This window comes from Pleurodeles waltl, chromosome 7, assembly GCF_031143425.1.
Source record: "Pleurodeles waltl isolate 20211129_DDA chromosome 7, aPleWal1.hap1.20221129, whole genome shotgun sequence".
Lineage (NCBI taxonomy): Eukaryota > Metazoa > Chordata > Amphibia > Caudata > Salamandridae > Pleurodeles > Pleurodeles waltl.
The window spans coordinates 78,365,487-78,385,278 of record NC_090446.1 but is presented as its reverse complement, the minus strand read 5'-3'; the positions used below and the strand labels follow the sequence as shown (position 1 = coordinate 78,385,278).

The window sequence follows — 19,792 nt, the reverse complement described above, 5'->3', positions numbered from 1 at the left end:
TCTCCCTTCTGTTCAGTTCTGACTGTTTTTAAACTTTGTACAAATCAACATAAATAAAACTGAACTCCTTGTAGTTGGCAGAAATGCAGATGAATATACAGTTCCATGTGGCCCTTCTCTCTGGGCAAATCATTGATACTCTCAACCAAAGTGACTTGGCTTGGGGTGATAAATTGAGTCACCAAGAACACAGTGACCAAGAGAGAAACTTCTTTGTAATACAGTCATTGCAGTGAGCTAGCGGACAGTGCCAAAGCAAAGGGAGAAGAGAAGGCAATAAAGAGAAGAATTTAAGATACATGGGAGAAGGATTGAGTGTAAGACCGAAAGCTGTTATTGATGGGATGTACAAGGCCATTAGGTGCATTTCATGATGATGATCAAAGAGAATGAGGCAGTGAAATAAGTGGCAAACTATCGAATTGGAGAAAGGCAGAGCAAAAGCAGGGTGAAGTTAGAAGGCAGGAAGTGGGAAAGAATGCCCAATGGGCCATGTCTATGGAGAAGTTGATCAAAATAATAAGAGGTAATGGGTGGAATGCTAGGAAAAGTCTCAGCCATTGGAAGTGATTCAGGCTGCATTCCAAGTGATTCAGGCTGCATTCCAGTCAATCGCATTATGGAGAGATTCATGGCAGTGATCAAAGGTTTCCTAATGTATAGTGGGAGGAGCTGTCTGAGTAGAACATATAACTGTTAAATGAGAGGGTCACTTGGATCCCACCCACACAGGGAAAACATTTCATCCTATTATTAACATAAACGTTTGCTTTACTTTGACGCCATCTCCTTACATTTCTCTTTACCTGGTCATTACTGCCTATCCCTAACCATACTCCTTACCAATAATAGATAGTCAGTTCTTTTAGTCTTAACTTAATTAGTATTAACCAAACAATCATGCTTACCCTCATCATATTTCTAACCTTATTATCCTCTATTATTAACTGTACCATAAATATCTAATTATTTATATTTTTTATATTTAAATATTATGTATATACATTAGTGTTCCTTCTCTCTAGTGTAACCCATGCCCTTGCAAACCAGCATTTATTTTTATATTTAAAAACTGCTTTTTATTATGTAAGGACTAAAGTACCCCCGCTGCACATTTAAGGATACTGCAAGTTTCCATAACCATATAGAAGAACAAGGACGAAGGCCAAGTTCCTTTATAAGGTTATAGAAATCAGAGGTGACTTACAATATGCTTATCATGTATGCCAGGGGGTACTTTATTCCATATAATGCATGGTCACACTGTTGCCTTTCCCACAAACCACTCAAAACCTTGGTGAGTAGCTCTTTCGTATGATGGAGCAAGCATGTTGGCAAACATGAAGAATAAAAGTAAAACCTCCTCTGTAAAATGTAACACATCAAAAACCTGTTAACTATTTGATGCAAACAGATATTAGAAAAAGATCAATACAAATCAGTTTTTTTTCTTTAATAATGTTGCAATAGCCCGGAATGTGTAGAAACATGCAGAAAAAGGCAAGCTTTTCTCTCTGATGAGTGCAAAAAATAAACATGTTCTCTCTGCTGGTCACTGTAAGCTATTAAAAAAGCTGAAAAAAGAAAAGCAACGTTTGTTGTTGCTTTAAACAGCTGCTTCAGTTTTGCTCCCTGGCTTGACCTGTCTTTCACCGCGGCTGCTGCCTCTCACAGCAGGCATTGTGATGTCAGAACTCAACTCTAATAACTTAGTTCATTTCTGATGTCTCTATAATCGGTGACTGAGTTTGTCACTAGTCGCTGGTTATAAATAAATTAGAGATGTGCATTTTGCAGGGATTACAGAGTCCAGTGTATTACAATAAACTAATTAAAGGTACATCTCCTCTAACCATATTGCTACCTCTAATCTTAAAACACAAATTTAAACTATACTAAATCTAAGGTTATTTGTTAAACACAATATATTCTTACCCTAAAGATAATCCTAACCCTAGTACTAACTCGAGTGTATTTAACCAGCCCGACTGTATTTGAATAAACTACATTGAAATTAATTGTTTTAAAAACTAATTAAACCTTTCCATAACTCTAATATCCACACCACCTAAACATCAATCTTTAACCAAACAATATAAATATTTAGTTTAGTTGTATTTAGTTAATTTTGGATAGCGTAATGCATGTTAAATAATTTGTCAGTGACGAGACATTTACTAGAACCCTAATGTAATGTGTACACTAACCAAAACCATTGCTTTTTTTTAATAAACAGCAGAACGAGTGCAGGTAGGCTTGGTGAGAATTCATAAAAAGCTGGGTGGGCAAGTGAAGCTCAGCTAAAGTGTCAGTGTCAAGATATGATTTTTTGCAGGGTATGGGCTATTGCTACTGAATTGGGTTGTTGGCCAGTGGGCAGGTTACAACTACCTGAGTGAAGCCGGAATGTCCGTGGAGCCATTTAGGAACAATCCAGGCGATGCAAGAACTTCATCATAGGGCAAACAGGTTAGACATGAAGAAGCGCATCGTAAAATCAACGTATAAAGAAGTGCAGCGTAAAATCAATGTATAGAGAAGTGCAGCGTAAAATCAACGTATAAAGAAGTGCAGCGTAAAATCAATGTATAGAGAAATGCAGCATAAAATCAATGTATAAAGATTTGTACTTTATTGTCAAGTAGGGGACATTGAGTTGAATCCCTGTTTTGTTATTCAGGGAACCAGAGGCAAATTAAGTGAACCGAGGCAGGTCTTTGAGACCATTGCATTGCTGTGCAGTCTGGGTGTCTGGCACCAGGAAGACCTATAAAGGCAACTGGTATTATAGTACAGAGACTTGCAATTTCATTGGTTAGGAGAAAGGGGAGCAGGAGTCAGCTCAACCAACACCATATTATTAGACATAGGCAGCAAGAGACCATAGTGAAAAACCATTCGTACAGGAGTGACTAGGGCTTGTAAGGGAAATGAAGGAAGATAAGCCTGAATTAGAAAAGAGCAGGCAGGAGAGACTTTTAGGAATGATCACTCGTTGAGGGTAGGCTAGGTATAGGGAAAACATGTGTCTATCAATGGATCACCTAAGAAAGTTGGCTATGAAGTTGAGGGCACCTGTTGCAATTTAACATGATGCTGGCATGTTTTATTTTTGAACCAAAAGTGTATCTGATCAAAGCCATGGCAGAGGAGAAATAAAGAGTATTGGGGAAGAGAAATTATTGAAGGTGGGCGCATCAGGTAACATCATCTTTGTAAAGTCATTTTTTGGTGGTGGTGAAGTGGATGTTGATCGTGGCCATTCAGTTAATATTGACACAGGTTGGAAGATAGGGCAGTCCTGGACAAAGTGCAGCCAGGCTCAGAAGGTCCTGATTGAGGAAGTTGAATAAGTTGGTAAGAAGATACAGGGGCCAGTAGGTCTTTCAGATGATCGGTAGCCCAAGAATAGATGAAAGGGCATGAAATATGGTAAATGTTACTGAAAGGGCCAGCAACATGTCCTATACATGTGCGATTTCTGTTTTCTTTAAGGGTCGGCAGTTACAGATCAAAATCTGTATTTGTTAATTGTGAAGAATGTACGCCTTATCCTCTATCCATAATAAATCAACTTTTTGTCAAACTACAAAGCTTGTCCAAATTTTCTGTTCATCCCCCAAAGTGCCCAGGTATTTGCTTCCATTACCAAGTTCAGTTGGCTTCACAGCCCATGAGAAGGTGTGTGTTTCCTTGCTCTGCAAACAGATGGTGTAGTGGCAGTCGCAGCGCGGGGTCTCAAACCCAGAACAGGGTGGTAACAAATGAGCACTGATCTGAAAGTCAGAGAAAAGGAGACTGTGTTAATGCGCACAAGTGCAGGTAAAAGATTAAGGTAGTGTATAAAAATAAAGGTTTTAGATAATATGCACAGACGTCAAGCGATGGTAGGGCTGCGGTCTGTGCAGTAACAGTGCTCTTGTTCACTCACTCATGTGTACTTGCTTACACATATGTGTTAGTTCGAGTGGCTGAGAGCATGCCCTTAAGTGTGCCTGTGTAGCATGTCAGTGAAGAACGAAGAAGAGCTAAGTGGTTTAAATCTTTCCAAACCAGCAACTCTGTTACTATTTCTGGGCAAACAATCCCCCTGAGCCTTTTTGTTTCTCCATAGCCCCCCAAATCTGCAGTCACACCCAGACCATTTAACTGCTACTTAGTCACTCACACTGGCTCCAGCACCTGCAAGCTATCTCCCACACAATGGCATTTGTTTCCACCCCTATTCAATGAATCCTCAGTCTTGCAGTCTTCCTGCACCTCAAACATTGATCACTGTCTGCAGTCATCATTTACCCTTTCATCTGCTCTTTCCTACCACAATCTATGTCCCACTCTTAGTGCTGTGCCCCATTGTCACTCACTCTCATCTAATCTCAGACTTCTCCAATTGACCAGCAGGGATTACTAACCCTCTTCTACCACTAACTTTGCATCACTGACCCTCTCCTTCTTCCACCCATTATGCCACCACCAGTTCCCTCTTGCCACTTTTTTGCCTGCTGGCCACTATCTACCTGAAGTCAAAACCAATTCCATCTCAACCCAGTTCAACTCAAAACATATTCTCTCACATACCATACCTGTCCCACTTCCTCTTTTATCCTCACAAAGAAGTAGGAGAAATTGGTAAACTATATACCTTCATGTGATCCATGGACTCAAAATTTAAATTGAAGGAAAGTCATGAGGCAACACCATCTCCTCAAAACCTCTTAAAAACCCCAAAACATCCAGAGTTTAGAACTTCATGCACACGAGTCGAGCACATTCTGGGTGACGTTAGACAGCATCACCTGTCCACATGCTGTTCAGATTTTGACTAGATGCTGAGACAGTAATGAGGCATTCTTGGTGAATGTATGAATGGAGAGCAATGGGGTAGCTTTGCGAATGTGTGTTTGATAGGCACTCCTGTGAAATTTGCAGCTAGTTCTTTTTTGCAGTGAGTCCCTAATCTGTGTCATAGCACCTATCCAGCAATCGAATAGTAAAGGGCAATGCAATCTGTGATCGAGCGGGTGATATCCTACTTTGAGACAAGACACCTCTTGCTAGCACTGACAAAGGAAATACAGAGTTGATCTGACTTGAGAAATTCCTTAGTCCTCTCAGTGCAGAATTTCAGGCATTGCTTAAAGGTTAAAGAGTATAGGACCCTCTTTATCTTGTAAGAGGGCTGAGGACTGATGTTTGTACATTGTATCTACCTTTTGAAGTATATTGACCAGGAAACATTTGGCACAATCTGAGGATTTGTGAGGAGTGTCCCTTTGTTCTTTTCAAATTTAACATAGGGTGGTTTGACTGAAAATGCTTCGAACTCTCCAACACTCCTGGCCAAGATTACTGCCAAGAGAAGGGATGATTTCAATGAGATCATCTGAACGAAAGCCTAGTCGATGGGCCAAAGATTTCATTAAAGTTGCAAGAAGAATGCTGAGTTCCCAAAGAGGTGAACTCTTCTCCAGCAGGGAGAAAGTGTGAAATAGTCCTCTCATAAATTCTTTCTTGCCCGTCTTAATTGAGAACAAAGATAAAGAAGCTGGTGTCCTGAGATACCTAGAGCTATCCAAAAGACTGTCTAATGTGCAGGAGTATTTTGGATCAAGCTCACCCATGCAATAAGCAAGGCAGCACATTGTGAGTGCCCTTTCTTATTAGGTCATAGTGAAAGGAAGCAGCCAAGATGAGGAATTGTTTCATTTCAACAAGTCTGTGTGTTAGAGGTTGCCTTTTCTGCCTGTGTGATTCTCTGATGTTTAGTGAATCATATTCTAGGTTTGAAGAAGCTAGGCTGTTCATTTGCGGGAATGCTCATTTTGATGATGAACTTGTCTTCTGCTCTTCATGAAGAGATAGATGTCCCCCATCAATTGGATTGGTCTTTCCACTGGTAGATCACAAAGGTCCTTGAGCCAGAACTCTCAGGCTTATACTCTAGTGCTCAAGATGAGCTTCTATCTCCTGCTTGTGCAAGACTCTCAGGATAAGTAGTAAAACATAAGGAAAGACCCTGAGAATGGAATGGAAAGTCCTTCTTTCTGTCTACCAGAATTCCATGGGACGCTCATGAAGAGCTATTGTTTGGTTTCTCTGAAGTTGCCTAGAGAAGCACGAGATGTGCACCTCCTCTGAAAAACTATTTGAAAATGCCAGTAATTGAGCTTCTGTTTTCTGTTTGTGTCATTCACGTCCTGCCTGTTAATGGCATACACCAACACATTATGCAGTCCTGAAAAATGTTTTTATTGTTAGTGTTTTTCCTTATGTAAAGGCCTCATGCAACAGATGCTATGCTTCTTTGACAGCAACAGGACTTTTTCTTGCCCTATTTCCTAATATAGTGGAGAGTCTGTTCTGATTAATACCAACTGGTGGGAAATGTATGATAACAAGGCCTTTAGACTGAGACAAACATCCACGAGCCCCATGAAGTTAATGCGTAGGGCTACCTTCCAAGATGTAAAGATACCATTTATAGAAATATCTTGTAGATTTGCCCTCCCACTCTTTGAGGAAGGTCTTCATTGTGAGATAAAAATGAGACTGAACTGTAATGTGTCACCTGGGAGTGATCTCCACAAACTTGTCTCACTGGCCCATGGCCTGCCGCCATTGATTAATTGCTCCGGAAACTGTCACAACTGTAATTGAAACTGCAGGTGCTTGATAATAAAGTGGGACATCAGCCCCAGAAGAAAAATGCATTTGCAAACTGTAATGTGCTGCCTTGCATGGATGTTCAATGCCAGAGCTAGGAGCCTTTCCTCTCACTCCTGAGAAGGGAAACCTATCAATGTTTATCTATATATGCACACCCCAGAAACAAAGCCTGCAAGCTTAGAACAACATTTTTTTTTTGTCATAGCGAATAAGACCCAACCTGTTATGATGACACCGTGTTGTGCAAACTGCCAGAGTAACTTGGTGCCTTGATGAGTCATTCATCTAGGTATTAAAAGACTTGTCCTCCATGATGTCACATATTGAACACTCTTGGGTTAATTGCAAACCCAATTGCAATTGGCTGATCCTTCACAATGAAATGAAGATACTTCTGGTGTCACGAACATGTGGATGGGAATTTGAAAATAGGTATCATCCAGGTCATGAGAAGCCAGGAAATCTCCTGCATTTAAAGACAGAAGATGTCAAGGAGGAAGATCATTTTGAAGCTCCATTGTTGGATGGATTTGTTGAGCACTCCAAACTCCCAACAAGCAAGGAAGAACCGTTGACACAGACGTCATAGCAGGCTTACAAAGAAATTTGAGAATTTCTACCTGACGGGCTTGTAGATGGAGATAGTACTGTGGCAACAGTGGTGGTTCAAAGACAAAGGGGCAGATTTAAGAAAAGTGGTGCTGCATTCAATGCAACACCTCTTTCCGTGCGTCCCTTACTGCCCCTCTAATGCCACCATGTGTGCGATGTTTTTAAGATATTAAGATTTCACCAGTTAGGAAACTAGCACCAAAACGTTTGACACTAGATTTGGTGCTTTGCAGGATTAGGGTCAACATTTTTTACGCTAATCCTGAAAGCACATTGAGGACCATTATAAATGATGGTGTGCCTCCTTTTAATGCATGCTCTGTGCAGGTGTTAAAAATGCCATAAAAAATGGCGGAAATAAATTTTTTAGATTTCTTTGCGCCGTTCTTTTGGCCCCTCTAATGGGGGAACACCCCCCTTGTATACATTATGTCTGGCGCAGGCATAATGTGGTGCAAGGGGTTACAAACTGGCACAATGCATGCATTGCACCACTTTGTAAATCTGGCGCAGCGATTTTGGCCTCGTTAGGCCACATTAGTGTAAACAAATGACGCTAACGTGGCACAAAGATGAGCTAGGCACTCTTAAATCTGGGCCAAATTCTATTTCATGCTCACAGTCCATTATGACTAGGACCTGGCTTTTGAGGTGATGTGGCCCAAGGTTAGAAATAAATCTGGTATTTTTCCATCCTACCTGTAATGGGTCTTTAGGGCGTCATGGAGCAAGGTCTATTGGACATGGTCCAAATTCTTTCCAGAAGAAGAGCTTCTATCCAAGCATTGGTTCTGAGTGTTTGCTTGTCACTGCATCCAGCAGTAGAAGGAAAATTATGTTTACTGGCCCATCTGGTGCTAGACATGAATATTGTCAGCCGAATTCTTATTAGATCTTTTTAGTCCGGGGAACTGACATCCACAAACAGAAAAATGTTACTGGCATTGGAAGGTGCCAAACTATACCACAATATACATTTCCTGATCTGTAGAAAACATACACAGTTCTTTTGCAGGATATATGTGTAGAACTCTATCAACCCCATTGAACACCTATGATCGGAACAGGGATTTCATTTTGTCAGCCGTGAGGTTCTTCCATAGCTCAGGCATCTTGTTACAAAAGCGTGAATCAAAATTACCTTCTGAAGCTAGGGTATGTGTAGTACCTCAGGCAGAGGTGACCATCAAACAAACTAGAAAACTTAACTGAAGATAAAATAAAGTGGAGCTCTAAAGATTCCCTGTTGCAGCCTGACACACAATAGTTCATTGAAGCAGTTGAATGTTTGTGGGGAGCTCTCAGTCTCTCCACCCCTTTGAACAGAATTTGGTTTGTAAAATTAGGTGGCTAGACTGTAGAGGGTCATTAACTTTTTAAATGTTATTTGAGTGAGGTAGACATACTGCAGATAGTCTATAAGTTGTTAAGTAAATCCTTGGGCGAGTGTGTGGAAGCATGCATGTTTCACAGGGCGACTGTGTGTTGATGTGCCCAATCAGCAGGTGACTGGCTGTCTTGATGATGATTGAGTTAGTCAATGAGTGGGGCTGGGAGTGAGCTGAATCTTGAGTGGCTATGTAGTTAAGTGGGTGGCTCGAGCGATGGGTTATTTGATGAGTGAGTGTGGTAGTGGTGGGGTACGTTTTTGAGTGGCTGTGTGTGACAGTGAGGGGGGGTGTTGGTGAGTGTGACTGGTGCAATGTTGGGTGAGTGCAATGACTATGTGGGTAGGTTTCTCAGAGTATAGTGGATTATTGAGTTGATCGGAAGGACAACGAACAGAGTGATTATGTTCTGGTTTGTGTGTGCGCATGTGCGTATGGCCCAGTATATTGGTGAATGACATAGTGAAAAAATGATAATTTGCAGGTTTCTAACTTACCCATAGGAGCTATAAGTCACTGGATTGGTGAACAAGTGTGGAAGGGTTATGGTGTCAAGTTTGATTGGTGTATGTATGTCTCAGTAGATGGGAATTGAGGCCCGTATTTATACTTTTTTTAGCGCCGCATTTGCGCCGCTTTTTGACGCAAAACGGCGCAAACCTACAAAATACAATGGCATTTTGCAAGTTTGCGCCGTTTTTGCGTCAAAAAACGACGCAAATGCGGCCCAAAAAAAGTATAAATACGGGCCCGAATGTGTAGAGTGAGTGAGAGGTGAGTTAGAGAATAGCTTTTTGCATACCAAAGTGTTTTATTAAGTGACAGATGATATGAATGAATGTATGTTGCTGGAGTTAGTAAGTGATTTGTTACTACCTAGTTCAGCTTTTGCCAGCCTTGAATGCACACCTCTTGCCATGAGCTTTCCACCCCACTCCCTCCTTATCTAACCTCCTCTGCTCACACTGGGACAATAAATGCGAGGCAAATCTTCTCTCCTCATGGACACATCAGACCCCTCATTACCCTTTCTTCCCCTTTACCCAACTCACTTCAATGCAGTAATGCAAGTAGTTAAAGACTGTGGCCTTGAGGGTGAATCCCTCTCCTCGCACCACAGAGGAGGGTGATGTCAGCTCACTGAAGAAGGGCTTGAAGGTCTTCACTGACACTGTAGGCGAGAGCCCAAAGCCGACATCTGATGTGCAGAAGGTCATGGCTTTCCACTCATTGATGGTGTCGGGGAGAGTTATAGAGAAATCCTGATGACCTGAAGGACTGAGAAAGTAGGAAGCAGATGCAAGAAGAGCCAGGAACAAAAAGAAAAAAAATATTGTGAGGTGGAAGCAAACAACAATCAATTTGAATTGTGCATCCAAGATACTGGGAATGCAATCAGGAAGCTATGAGATCAGCCATGTCAGACAGGAGACAAACATTTGAGACAAACCTATATGATGGACTGTGCCATGCAATGGTCATTTGTTAATAGTGTGATCTGGGTTCCAGTGTAATCCTGGGCTCCACCAGTCCATAATAAGTCAAACATATATATGGAATATATTGTGGTTAATTTATAGTGGTTCAACAAGACTAGTCCTTAATAAAGTGAGTGAATAATGATTACCTGAATAGACGTCACAGACCTGACTACATTGGAAAAGAGAGAGTCTCCCTCTCTGCTCTTGGGAATTTACAAAGTTTGAGCAATAATACCTAAAGAAATAATGAATTACAAGAAACAATAGGGACTGTCTCTGTATTTAAGATGTGTACTTCACTCCTTGGAAAATTTTATTTTTGCCTTTTAACCTTCACCTCCATGAGCAATTTGCACCAGGTCTGAAGGAAACAGCCTTCAAATGTAAACCTTTCTCTGTGCTAAATGTGGTGCAGACTAGCAAAAGAGGTAAAACGCTATAACAGGTCCAAAATCTAGTTACTTTTCCAAATAATAGGGAAATTTCCATAGGTGAATTACTTCATGAACAACTCAAGAACTGCTCAATGAAGGTTCATCAAATTTTGCAGGCTCATATTGATGAGCGCCATCTAGTAACTTTTCTAGTTTTGGTTAATATTTATGCAGACACTGTTGAATTATTAGGCAGAAAACACATTTCCAGTGTGCATGTACACCCATAATTCTTAATGAACAATCGATAATTCTTAGTGAAGTGTAGAAGAGGAACAAATTATGCATGCTTGTGCGCATGTGTGTGCATGTACACCTTGCATTGAATACCCTTTCCAATGGCCATGCTCTGTTCTTTCTTTGTCTGCTCCAATTTGTGGATGAAGACGACAAAAGGTGACAACTGATGTGGATCCTTCTTTGCAATTGAAAACTAGGCAACTAGACCAGCTGTCATCAGTTAACATCCTCATGCACACTAAAAATATGAAGAATAAGAAGGCCCAAGAGAGCAGGGAAATACCCTTGCAACATATTTGCAAAGATGGGTCATGGGAAGGGTCCACTTCATTTTGTTGACCAACGAGGTCCCAGACAGGTGACAGCTGTCCTGCTGCCTTGTTTGCAGTGTAGAACAGGGCACTTGGACAGCTGTCAGTTGACAAATGCTGCTTCGCCCTCTAAAAATGAGGCTGAAGGAGGCCCTGGAGAGCTGACCTCTGTCCCATCATCCTCTTCACAGTAGCGAATAATATGCTTGGACAGCTGACAGCGACCCTGTTCCCTCTTGGCCTGCACCTTTCTGCAGCCTTGTTGGCCTGAGATAAGTGACAGCTGCACCCAAGTGCTTTATGCAATTGTGAAGAGGATAGTAAACTAACTGTCAACATCTCAGGCCTTCTTCACTCTAAAGTGTGGATGAGACCCTGGATTGCTGTCCCAGCATCTTGTTCGTAACAGTGAACAGGGTGCTGGGCCAGGTATCAGATACATCTGCCTACCTCGGCTCTACCATTACAGCTCACAGAGGCCTAGACAATGTGACAGCTGTAAGGCACTCTGTTTGGGTGAAGAAAGCTTGGGAATGTTAACAACTGGCTGTTCTTGTTCTTTGCAATGGAAACAGAACAAAAATTAACATAACGCTCACCTCATCCATATATAATACATGTAACTCTACAAATATAATAATAAAAATAAATAACCTAAAAACTTTAATAACTCAAAGTAGTCTCCTAAGTACTATCCAAAACTGAAGAGAGAGCTAAAAGGTACAATGACACCTGATGACCATGAAGAAGAAAGAACCAATCATGTCACAAAGTCAGACACGTTCATAAAAAAGTAAATATCTTTCTGAAGAAATAATTCTGCAAATAGCATTTCAAGCCAGTGGCATTCCATGGATTTAATCACAAATACCAACAAACTCTTACACACTCATCAACACACTCTCAACACACTCTCAACTCATTACACCCTTTCCTAAATGCTGGTAGTTTAGTTTCCTGATCTTCTGTTTTTAGATATTAGTCCCTTCCACACAACTTCCCCCTTTGTCTACAGTGCTGGGCTCCTCATCCAATCCATGGGACAGGGAAAGGAGCGAACCAATCATCATGCAGCCTTTTTGGTGGGCTTGCAATACCAAATGCCTGACTCCTAGTAGCCTGTTGTTCTTGCAGTCAAGTTTCAGAGGGGGAGGAATACTGGGGCAGCTGTAAAGCTACATACAGGTCGGTGGATATTTTGCACCACCTCAGAGCAGGTGCAAACTGTTAGCATTAAAGACCCCCAGAAACAGGAATCCCATGAGGTAAAACAAAAAAAATTCCCATGTTGAATACTTTGAAAGAGGCCACAAAGAGCTTGTAAGGGCAGGCAGCAATTACCCTCTTACAAAGAAAAACGATAAAACTCTCACCCAACACACTGCAGATCCCAGATCCAGGTCTCCGGGAAGTACTGCATCACTCTATCCTGGATGCTGGGCTCAGGTGCTCTTACAGTTTCCATATTTGCTCCTGAGAAAATAATAGTGAATTAGGAAGCTGTAGTCATGAGGGGCAGGCACCTGGTCCCACTGAGTTCTGTTATACTCATTTTAGTGTAAGGTTGAAGAAAGGAAACCCAGAAAATGTTCTGGATTGACACTATACTGTAACACTGATTTATGGAATAGCCGGGAACATTTTTTTATTCCATGCAGAGATGCAGTGAGATAGAAAAGCACAAATGGCTGGGAACATTCTTTATACCATGCACTGACTCAGTGACAAAGAAGCGTACAAATGTCTGGACATTTTCTTTTTCATGCAGTGATGCAGTGAGATAGAAAAGCACCAATGGCTGGGAATGTTATTTATTTAATTACAGTGACTCAGTGACAAAAAAGGGTACAAATGTATGGGTATGTTCTTCATTCCATGCAGTGATGCAGTGAGACAAAAAGGCACAAACTGCCTGAGCATGTTCTTTATTCTATGCAGTGATGCAGAGATATAGGAAGGTATAAATGGATGGGTGTGTTTTTTTACATAGGGAGCCAATGATCTTTATTCCATGCAGTGATACAGTGGTTTTAGGAAGTAGAAAATTCCAGAATACTTTTCATTCCATGCAGTGCTACTGTGAGAAATGGAGGCAGAAATATCTGGGAATGCTCTTTAGCTCATTAGAGGGATAGGTAGGCAGAAATGTATGAGAATAGTTTTATTCTATGCAGTGGGTGCAGAGAGATAAGAAGGTTGAAGTATCAACAGATGTCCTTTTTCAGACAGTGATGCTGTGAATTAGACTGAAGTGTCAGGGGATGTTCTGTGTTCCATGCATTGCTACAGTGAAATAGGGAGGCAAACTTCGGGACTTTCTTCATCTCATTAAGTCAGACAGTGCAATAGGTGTGTGAAATACAATGATGTTATTCATTCAATTCAGAGATGCTGTGTGATAGGGAGATTGAAGCCTTAGGGGATGTTCTTTATTCGATGCAGTGATGAAGTGAGAAGGGAAGCTTCAAATGTCCAGGATGTTCTTCATTTCATACCACCATGCAGTGACATGGATACAAAAGGTTAGGGAGATTGTACCATGGAAAATCGAGTATAGGAACATCATAGCATTATATTATTGTTCACAAAATACTGAGTGGTTAAACATTGAAAGGTAATTGCATGTAAAGGTAGTGTAGATTTACTATTCTCAACTCCACATCTACGTACCATATATATATATATATGTATAAAAATGTAAAATTGTATATATATATATATAAAATATATATATATATATATATATATATGTTATATATATATATATATATATATATATATATATATATATATATATATATATATAATTTTACATTTTTTCCACTGGAAAAAAACAAATGTTACAGGGACGTTAAAGTTAGGAAATAGAATTTTAAAAAACATAGAAATTCATAGAAAAAATACAAACTCATGCCCTAAGGTAACTATAACTCGTGCCCCTGCCATGCACAGTTTTTTCGTCAAAAATGTTACTGCAAATATTAGATCGATATTATCAATAATGTTATCAAAGATGAAAGAGTGCCATAATTTGTATGTAATTAGCAGTGCAGAGCGAGGGTGCAAGGTACATTTAACTTAGGGCACAAGTTATAGTTACTTGAGATAACTCTAACTATAACAGGTGAAATTCTATGGGTTTGTACGTTTAAAATGTGAGCCTAACTATAACGTCCCTGTAAGCTTTGTTTTTTTAGTGAATTTCTATGTTTTTTACAATTCTATTTTCTAACTATAACGTCCCTGTAAACCACCTTTTTTCAATGAATTTCTTTGTTTTTTTTAACGTATAGTAATTTTTATTACTATACGTTAACCCAACCACCGCCGTGCATGCCCTGCGATGAGGCCCTTAGGCCAATCCCCTATAAGCACCAAACCTTACATCGTGCATGGCCTTTGCCCGAGCGCAGCAGAGGTTGCGCACAAGGCCTGGTCTGCAGCCAGTCCCTGCAGTCAACCCCTCTAACCAGCCAACCCTACTCTGCACACAGCCCTTTGGCCGTGCGTGGTGGAGTTGGCTGCAGCCTATCTCTCTGGGTGTGAGGATAGGTGTAAGAGTGTGTATATGGGGTGAGAGTGGCTGTAAGAATCTCTGTCTGGGTGTAAGAGTGCATGTATCAGTGTCTTAGTGGGTGCGTCAGTGTCTGCGCAGGTCTGCAGTGGGTGCAAGGGAGTGTTAATGGGTCTGTTAGTGGGTCTGTGAGTCTGAGTGGGTCTGTGAGTGGGTGCGTGAATGTCTGAGTTGGTCTGTGAGAGGGTGTGTGAGAGTCTGACTGGGGTTGTGAGTGGGTGCACGAGGGTCTGAGTGGGTCTGTGACTGGGTGCATGAGTGTCTGAGTGGGTCTGTGAGTGGGTGCGTAAGGGTCCGAGTGAGTGTGTGAGTGGGAGAAAGAGATTGAAAGAGTAAGAGAGAGAGAGAGTGAAAGAGAGTGAGATGGAGGGAGAAAGAGAGTTTTTTATGCTTTAATGGATGATATGCTTAGAATGAGATATTTCTGGAAAATAAAAAAGAAAAATGTATTTGTCGTTTAAAAACAGTGAGGTCACATTTCAGTATGAGCCTTAAACATTTGAAGTTTAAAAAATATTAAAGGAGGGAAATGATCACGGACATGCCTGGAGTAGAACTCTCAACCTCCAGTGGGAGGGTCCGAGACCTTGACCATTGGGCCAATGGTTTTTACAAATATGTATTCACTTGGTGCACTTTATGGGCTATCTGGGACCTAAGGATACCCTAAAGGCCTCCTTGTGGTCCCTGCCAATTTTTCTTATTTTGTTTATTTTTTGCCCTTTACGGGATATCTGGGACTGCGGAGGAAGCCTCAAGGCGTCCCCCGCGGCCCTAGCCAGCTTCCACCTCCTGTGTGAGCCAGCAGTGCTCCAGCAAGCAAGGAGCTGCTTTTGATAGAAGCTCCCTGCTTGCTGGAACAATGCTTTCATCTGTCTTCCCTGCACGCATATCTGCCCCCTTTTCTTTTTTTTTTACATTTTTGTCATGTCTGCCAACACTTCCGAGTTGAAGTGTTGACAGCCAATCAGATCTCAGCACGAACACGAGATCGGGAGGGGTCGCAAATCCTTTGCGTCCCTATACATACAAATTTGGGATTTTCTTCAATTTCTCAAAAACTACTGAACGAGTTTACAGCAAATAACGAAAAGGGCTCTTCCTGGACCAAAAGCTACATTTCTGCCAAATTTAGTGTCATTGTGTCCAGTGGTTTTGGTGCTTTCGGTGTTCAATTTTTCCTATTGGAATCAACATTGGAAACACTCTAAATTTCAGCCTCCCTCCCTTTATCTCATCCCCCGCTTGACGGATCACCCCAAAACTTCCCAAGCAGCAGTTCAGGAGACTGTCAAACATTTTGGGACATTTTTGTGAAGATTCGTCAAGCGGCGCTAAAGATATAGGGAAGTAAAAACAGCTTTTCTATAAAAACTAGGTCTTAACTATAACTACCTAGTGGTGACCGCCAATGTGTGTGTGTGTGTGTGTGGAGTTGGGTAAAGAAAATCTGCCACATACTTACTTTCATATATTCTTCCCCTACATATTCTATCTATGCTGTTCATGTCCCACGATATTCTTCAGTTGATGTTAAAGAAGTGCACCAGCTGTGGATATTCCTTATCCCATTTAATCACACAGTAAGATGGGTAGCAAGGGAGGTGTCTGGGAGATTCTTTATCCCATTTAGCCGTGGAGTTAGAGAGAAGGGTAGAAATGGCCTGGTTGTTTGCTTTCCCACACAATGATAAAGTGAGATAGCAAGGTAGAAATGCCCAGAAGGCTCTTTACCCCATGTAGACATACAGTGAGGTATGAGGGGAGAACTGCTGAGCTCATGCTTTCTTAAGCGTTGCCTAGGACTTTGAGAGAGTGACATTGTTTTAGAGGGAAACAAGGCACATCTCTTACCTGCCATGAGCGCTGGCTCCTCCATCCCTGGATCATCATCTGACATTGTAGGCTCTGACTGAGACAGTCCTGTTGCACCTCTGCAGTTCATGGGTTTTCTTATGTTGGAATTTGTGAAAACCTTTAACCCGGCTTCCTGTTTCCCACAAAATGATAGAAAGAAGGAAACATCAGAAAGAATAAGAACAACTGTCACTGATGGGGATTGACCATCTTGTTTTTCAATGTGAATTCTGCTTCTGTGTATGACTGAAGACATGTGGATAGAGTGGTGGGTGTTTGCATCCACAATCAAACTGCAACACCACAGTAGGAAGATGAAGCCAGAATGTTAAATCAAAAACCTAACTTTATGCCAGGCAACTAGCATCAGGGTGAGACATCACTCAAAATCATGACAAGAGACATCCCTCCAGGTACCCTGTATCACATTAGTACCCATCATCGGACAGTGCCATCATCACAGAAACACAAAATCATTCTATGCACTTGATAGCAGGCTCTGACTTCAGCATTTGTTAAACGTGACGCTCTTTTGTGAGCTGATTCCATGAACCTATTTTGAGATAGCACACTAGAACCTGACATCACAGTGTGTCATTGTTGGACCAGGCCCTTTTACAGGGTCATTCCCCAGACGTTTTGCTTTTAGCCTCCTTATTTTTCTGACCTTTGTTGGCTTACGTTTTGACTCTGAGCACTTCTTCACTGCTAACCAGTGCTAAAGTGCAAGTGCTCTCTCTTACAAATTTGGTATGATTGGATTATACCTGATTGGCATATTTAATTTACCTGTAAGTCCCTTGAAAAGTGGTATCCCTATACCCAGGGCCTGTAAATTAAATGCTACTAGTGGGCCTGCAGCGCTTCTTGCACCACCCACTGAAGTAGCCTGTCAAACCTATCTAAGGCCTGCTAGCGCAGGGCCTGTGTGCACAGTTTTCTGCCACAGGGAGCTGGCATCTAAATTTACTTGCCAGGCCCAGAACTCCCCTTTTACTATATGTAAGTCACCCCTAAGGTACGCCCTAGCTAGCCCTTTGGGCAGGGTGTCATGTATGTAGAAAGAAGGACATGTGCCATGTTGCGTGGCCTGTCCTGGTAGTGACAAACTGCCTAACTTGGTGTCTCACTGCTGTGAGTGCTGCCTCCTCATAGGATTGCATTGGAGATGCCCTGCCTTATGTGTAAGGGGTGTTGTCTGATTTATGAGGGGTAGCGTAGGCATGTTTGGTATGGTTGTGATAGTGGTGAGAAATGCTGCTTACTGGTGTAGGTGTATTTTGTATTACTATCACAGAAATGCCACTTCTAGAAAGTGTGCATTTATCTGTGCTTATGACTCTGGTGTTTTGCAGCTTGACTCCAATCCACATCTGGGCAGAGTGACAGTTGGGGCTTTGTGCATACTTCTCAGACAGCCTGAACACAGGGAGGGTGGAGGTGACACAGAGGTGCATCTACATATTGTAAAGCCTTCCTGGGCTGAGAGAAGGGAGAGGCGAGGCATACCTGCATTTGTAAAGACTGTGCCCTGGCCTCACACAATAGGGTCGTTAACCCCCCCACTGATGTTTGGAGCCTGTACTGAAAGGAGAGAGGGGGCACTCCCAGAACCAGTTGTAACTGGCTGGAACCTCCTCCCCAAACCATTGAAAAACACTGTAAGAACTGACTATAAGTACAGGGGAATTTTCCACACAATTTGAACATTCTTGGAACTTGAAACTGGACACAGAACGCTGATGAATGGATTCACCAGGAAACCACCTTGGACTGCTGCTGTTGTGCTGACCTGTGACCTGCCTGGTCACTAGGAGGACCTGCCACCATCTGCACCCCTTGTGCTGGTCTGTAGTTGGGCCCTCCAGCCCTGTGCTCCTTTGGCTCCTGATTGCTCCCAGGGGCAGGGTGCTGTGTCCCTGACCCCTGCACCAATCTCTGCGGGCTTCAGCGCTGTAAAAAGCAATTTGTTTTGGTATCCCGAGATCACCGCCGCTGCCCGGGCTTTAACTTGGCCCTGAGCACCCTAAAAGCGCTTTACCTCTGCCCCAGGACACCGCCGCAGCCCGGGGCTCAAAACTTACTTCAACGCTTTGGAAGCCCTTGATTTATTTCACCCGGATCACCGCCTCAGCCGGGTTTGTCAGTTTCCTCGAAGCGCGGTGATCGCGCAGTGCTCAGTGCCCCCGGGGCACACAAACAACGGATCGGGAGCAGGCGTGCTCCTCTTGGCGCCCCCGAGGTTCCTCCCGCTGCTGGGAGCGGCCCCGGGGCACCAGCCGCCTGCGTCCCTACAGGGAAGCCTCCTGGCGGCTTGGGAGCAGCTTCCCCTGACTCGCGCACCACATCGGGTGCAGGCGAGTCTTTCCTTTGGGCCCCCAGAGGGGTCCGAGCTCCTTCTTGTTACACGGCAGGATTCGGGGAAGGCGCGGGGAGCGCCCCCATCCCCAGTCGCTGCACTAGGAGCTGAACGCTCCTAATTTTGGGCATTTTTTTCCTACCCGCCAAAATCGGGAAAGGAGACCTCAGCGGAGGTCCCTTCCCACCGTTTACGCCGCAACTTGTTGCTGGGCCACGCCTGGCCCCCACTGCACGGACAGGGTGTGAGGAGGCCGAGGCAGGCCCCCCACCACGAGGTAGGCCCCCGTTTCGCACACAGGAGCGCCGGGTGCCCCCGTGTTCGTCGTTAGGCACTGGAAGTGCCTCTCCTACCAAAACCCAGGTACTCTTTAGGAAATCTAGGCTCTAGGAGCCTAATACAGACTTGTAGATGCTTTTTATTTCCTAGCTGTTCATTGGTTCTACATATATGTGCTAATGTTCCTTTTATGGGCATGTCTAGCTGATATGTACTGATATGACTTGCGGTATATTCTTTAATGTTCCTTTTATGGGTATTTAGGACTCTAATTCCTGACTACAGCTTATGTTGCAGAATCCTGAGTACTTACGTGTTCTAATGTGACAACTGCATATTCTTGCAGAGTATTAGTAACTTGTGTAACCTTCTGACAACTGCTAAGGTAGCAGGGTATTACTTACGTGTAATGTTGGTCTAATTATGTTTTGTGCAATACAGATTATTTTTACATAGCTCAGTGTGGTGTTTACTTTGTGGTGTATATTTTGCGTCACGTGTGTTGTGTGTTGTGCAAACGCTTTACACATTGCCTCCAGGTTAAGCCTGACTGCTCGTGCCAAGCTACCATGGGGGTGAGCAGGGGTTATC

General features: G+C 42.6%; 1 protein-coding gene across 1 annotated transcript in view; it reads right to left on the bottom strand.

Moving 5' to 3' along the window:
* LOC138246827 (alpha-2-macroglobulin-like protein 1) overlaps positions 1-19,792 on the bottom strand; it is a 262,402-nt gene that overhangs the window by 133,709 nt on the left and 108,901 nt on the right. Inside the window, exons 17-20 of the mRNA XM_069201584.1 lie at positions 16,561-16,696; positions 12,506-12,605; positions 9,719-9,944; positions 3,650-3,776 (exon numbers count right to left, since the gene is read on the bottom strand). Coding sequence (XP_069057685.1) covers positions 3,650-3,776; positions 9,719-9,944; positions 12,506-12,605; positions 16,561-16,696 — 589 coding nt within the window. The remainder of the gene's footprint in view (positions 1-3,649; positions 3,777-9,718; positions 9,945-12,505; positions 12,606-16,560; positions 16,697-19,792) is intronic.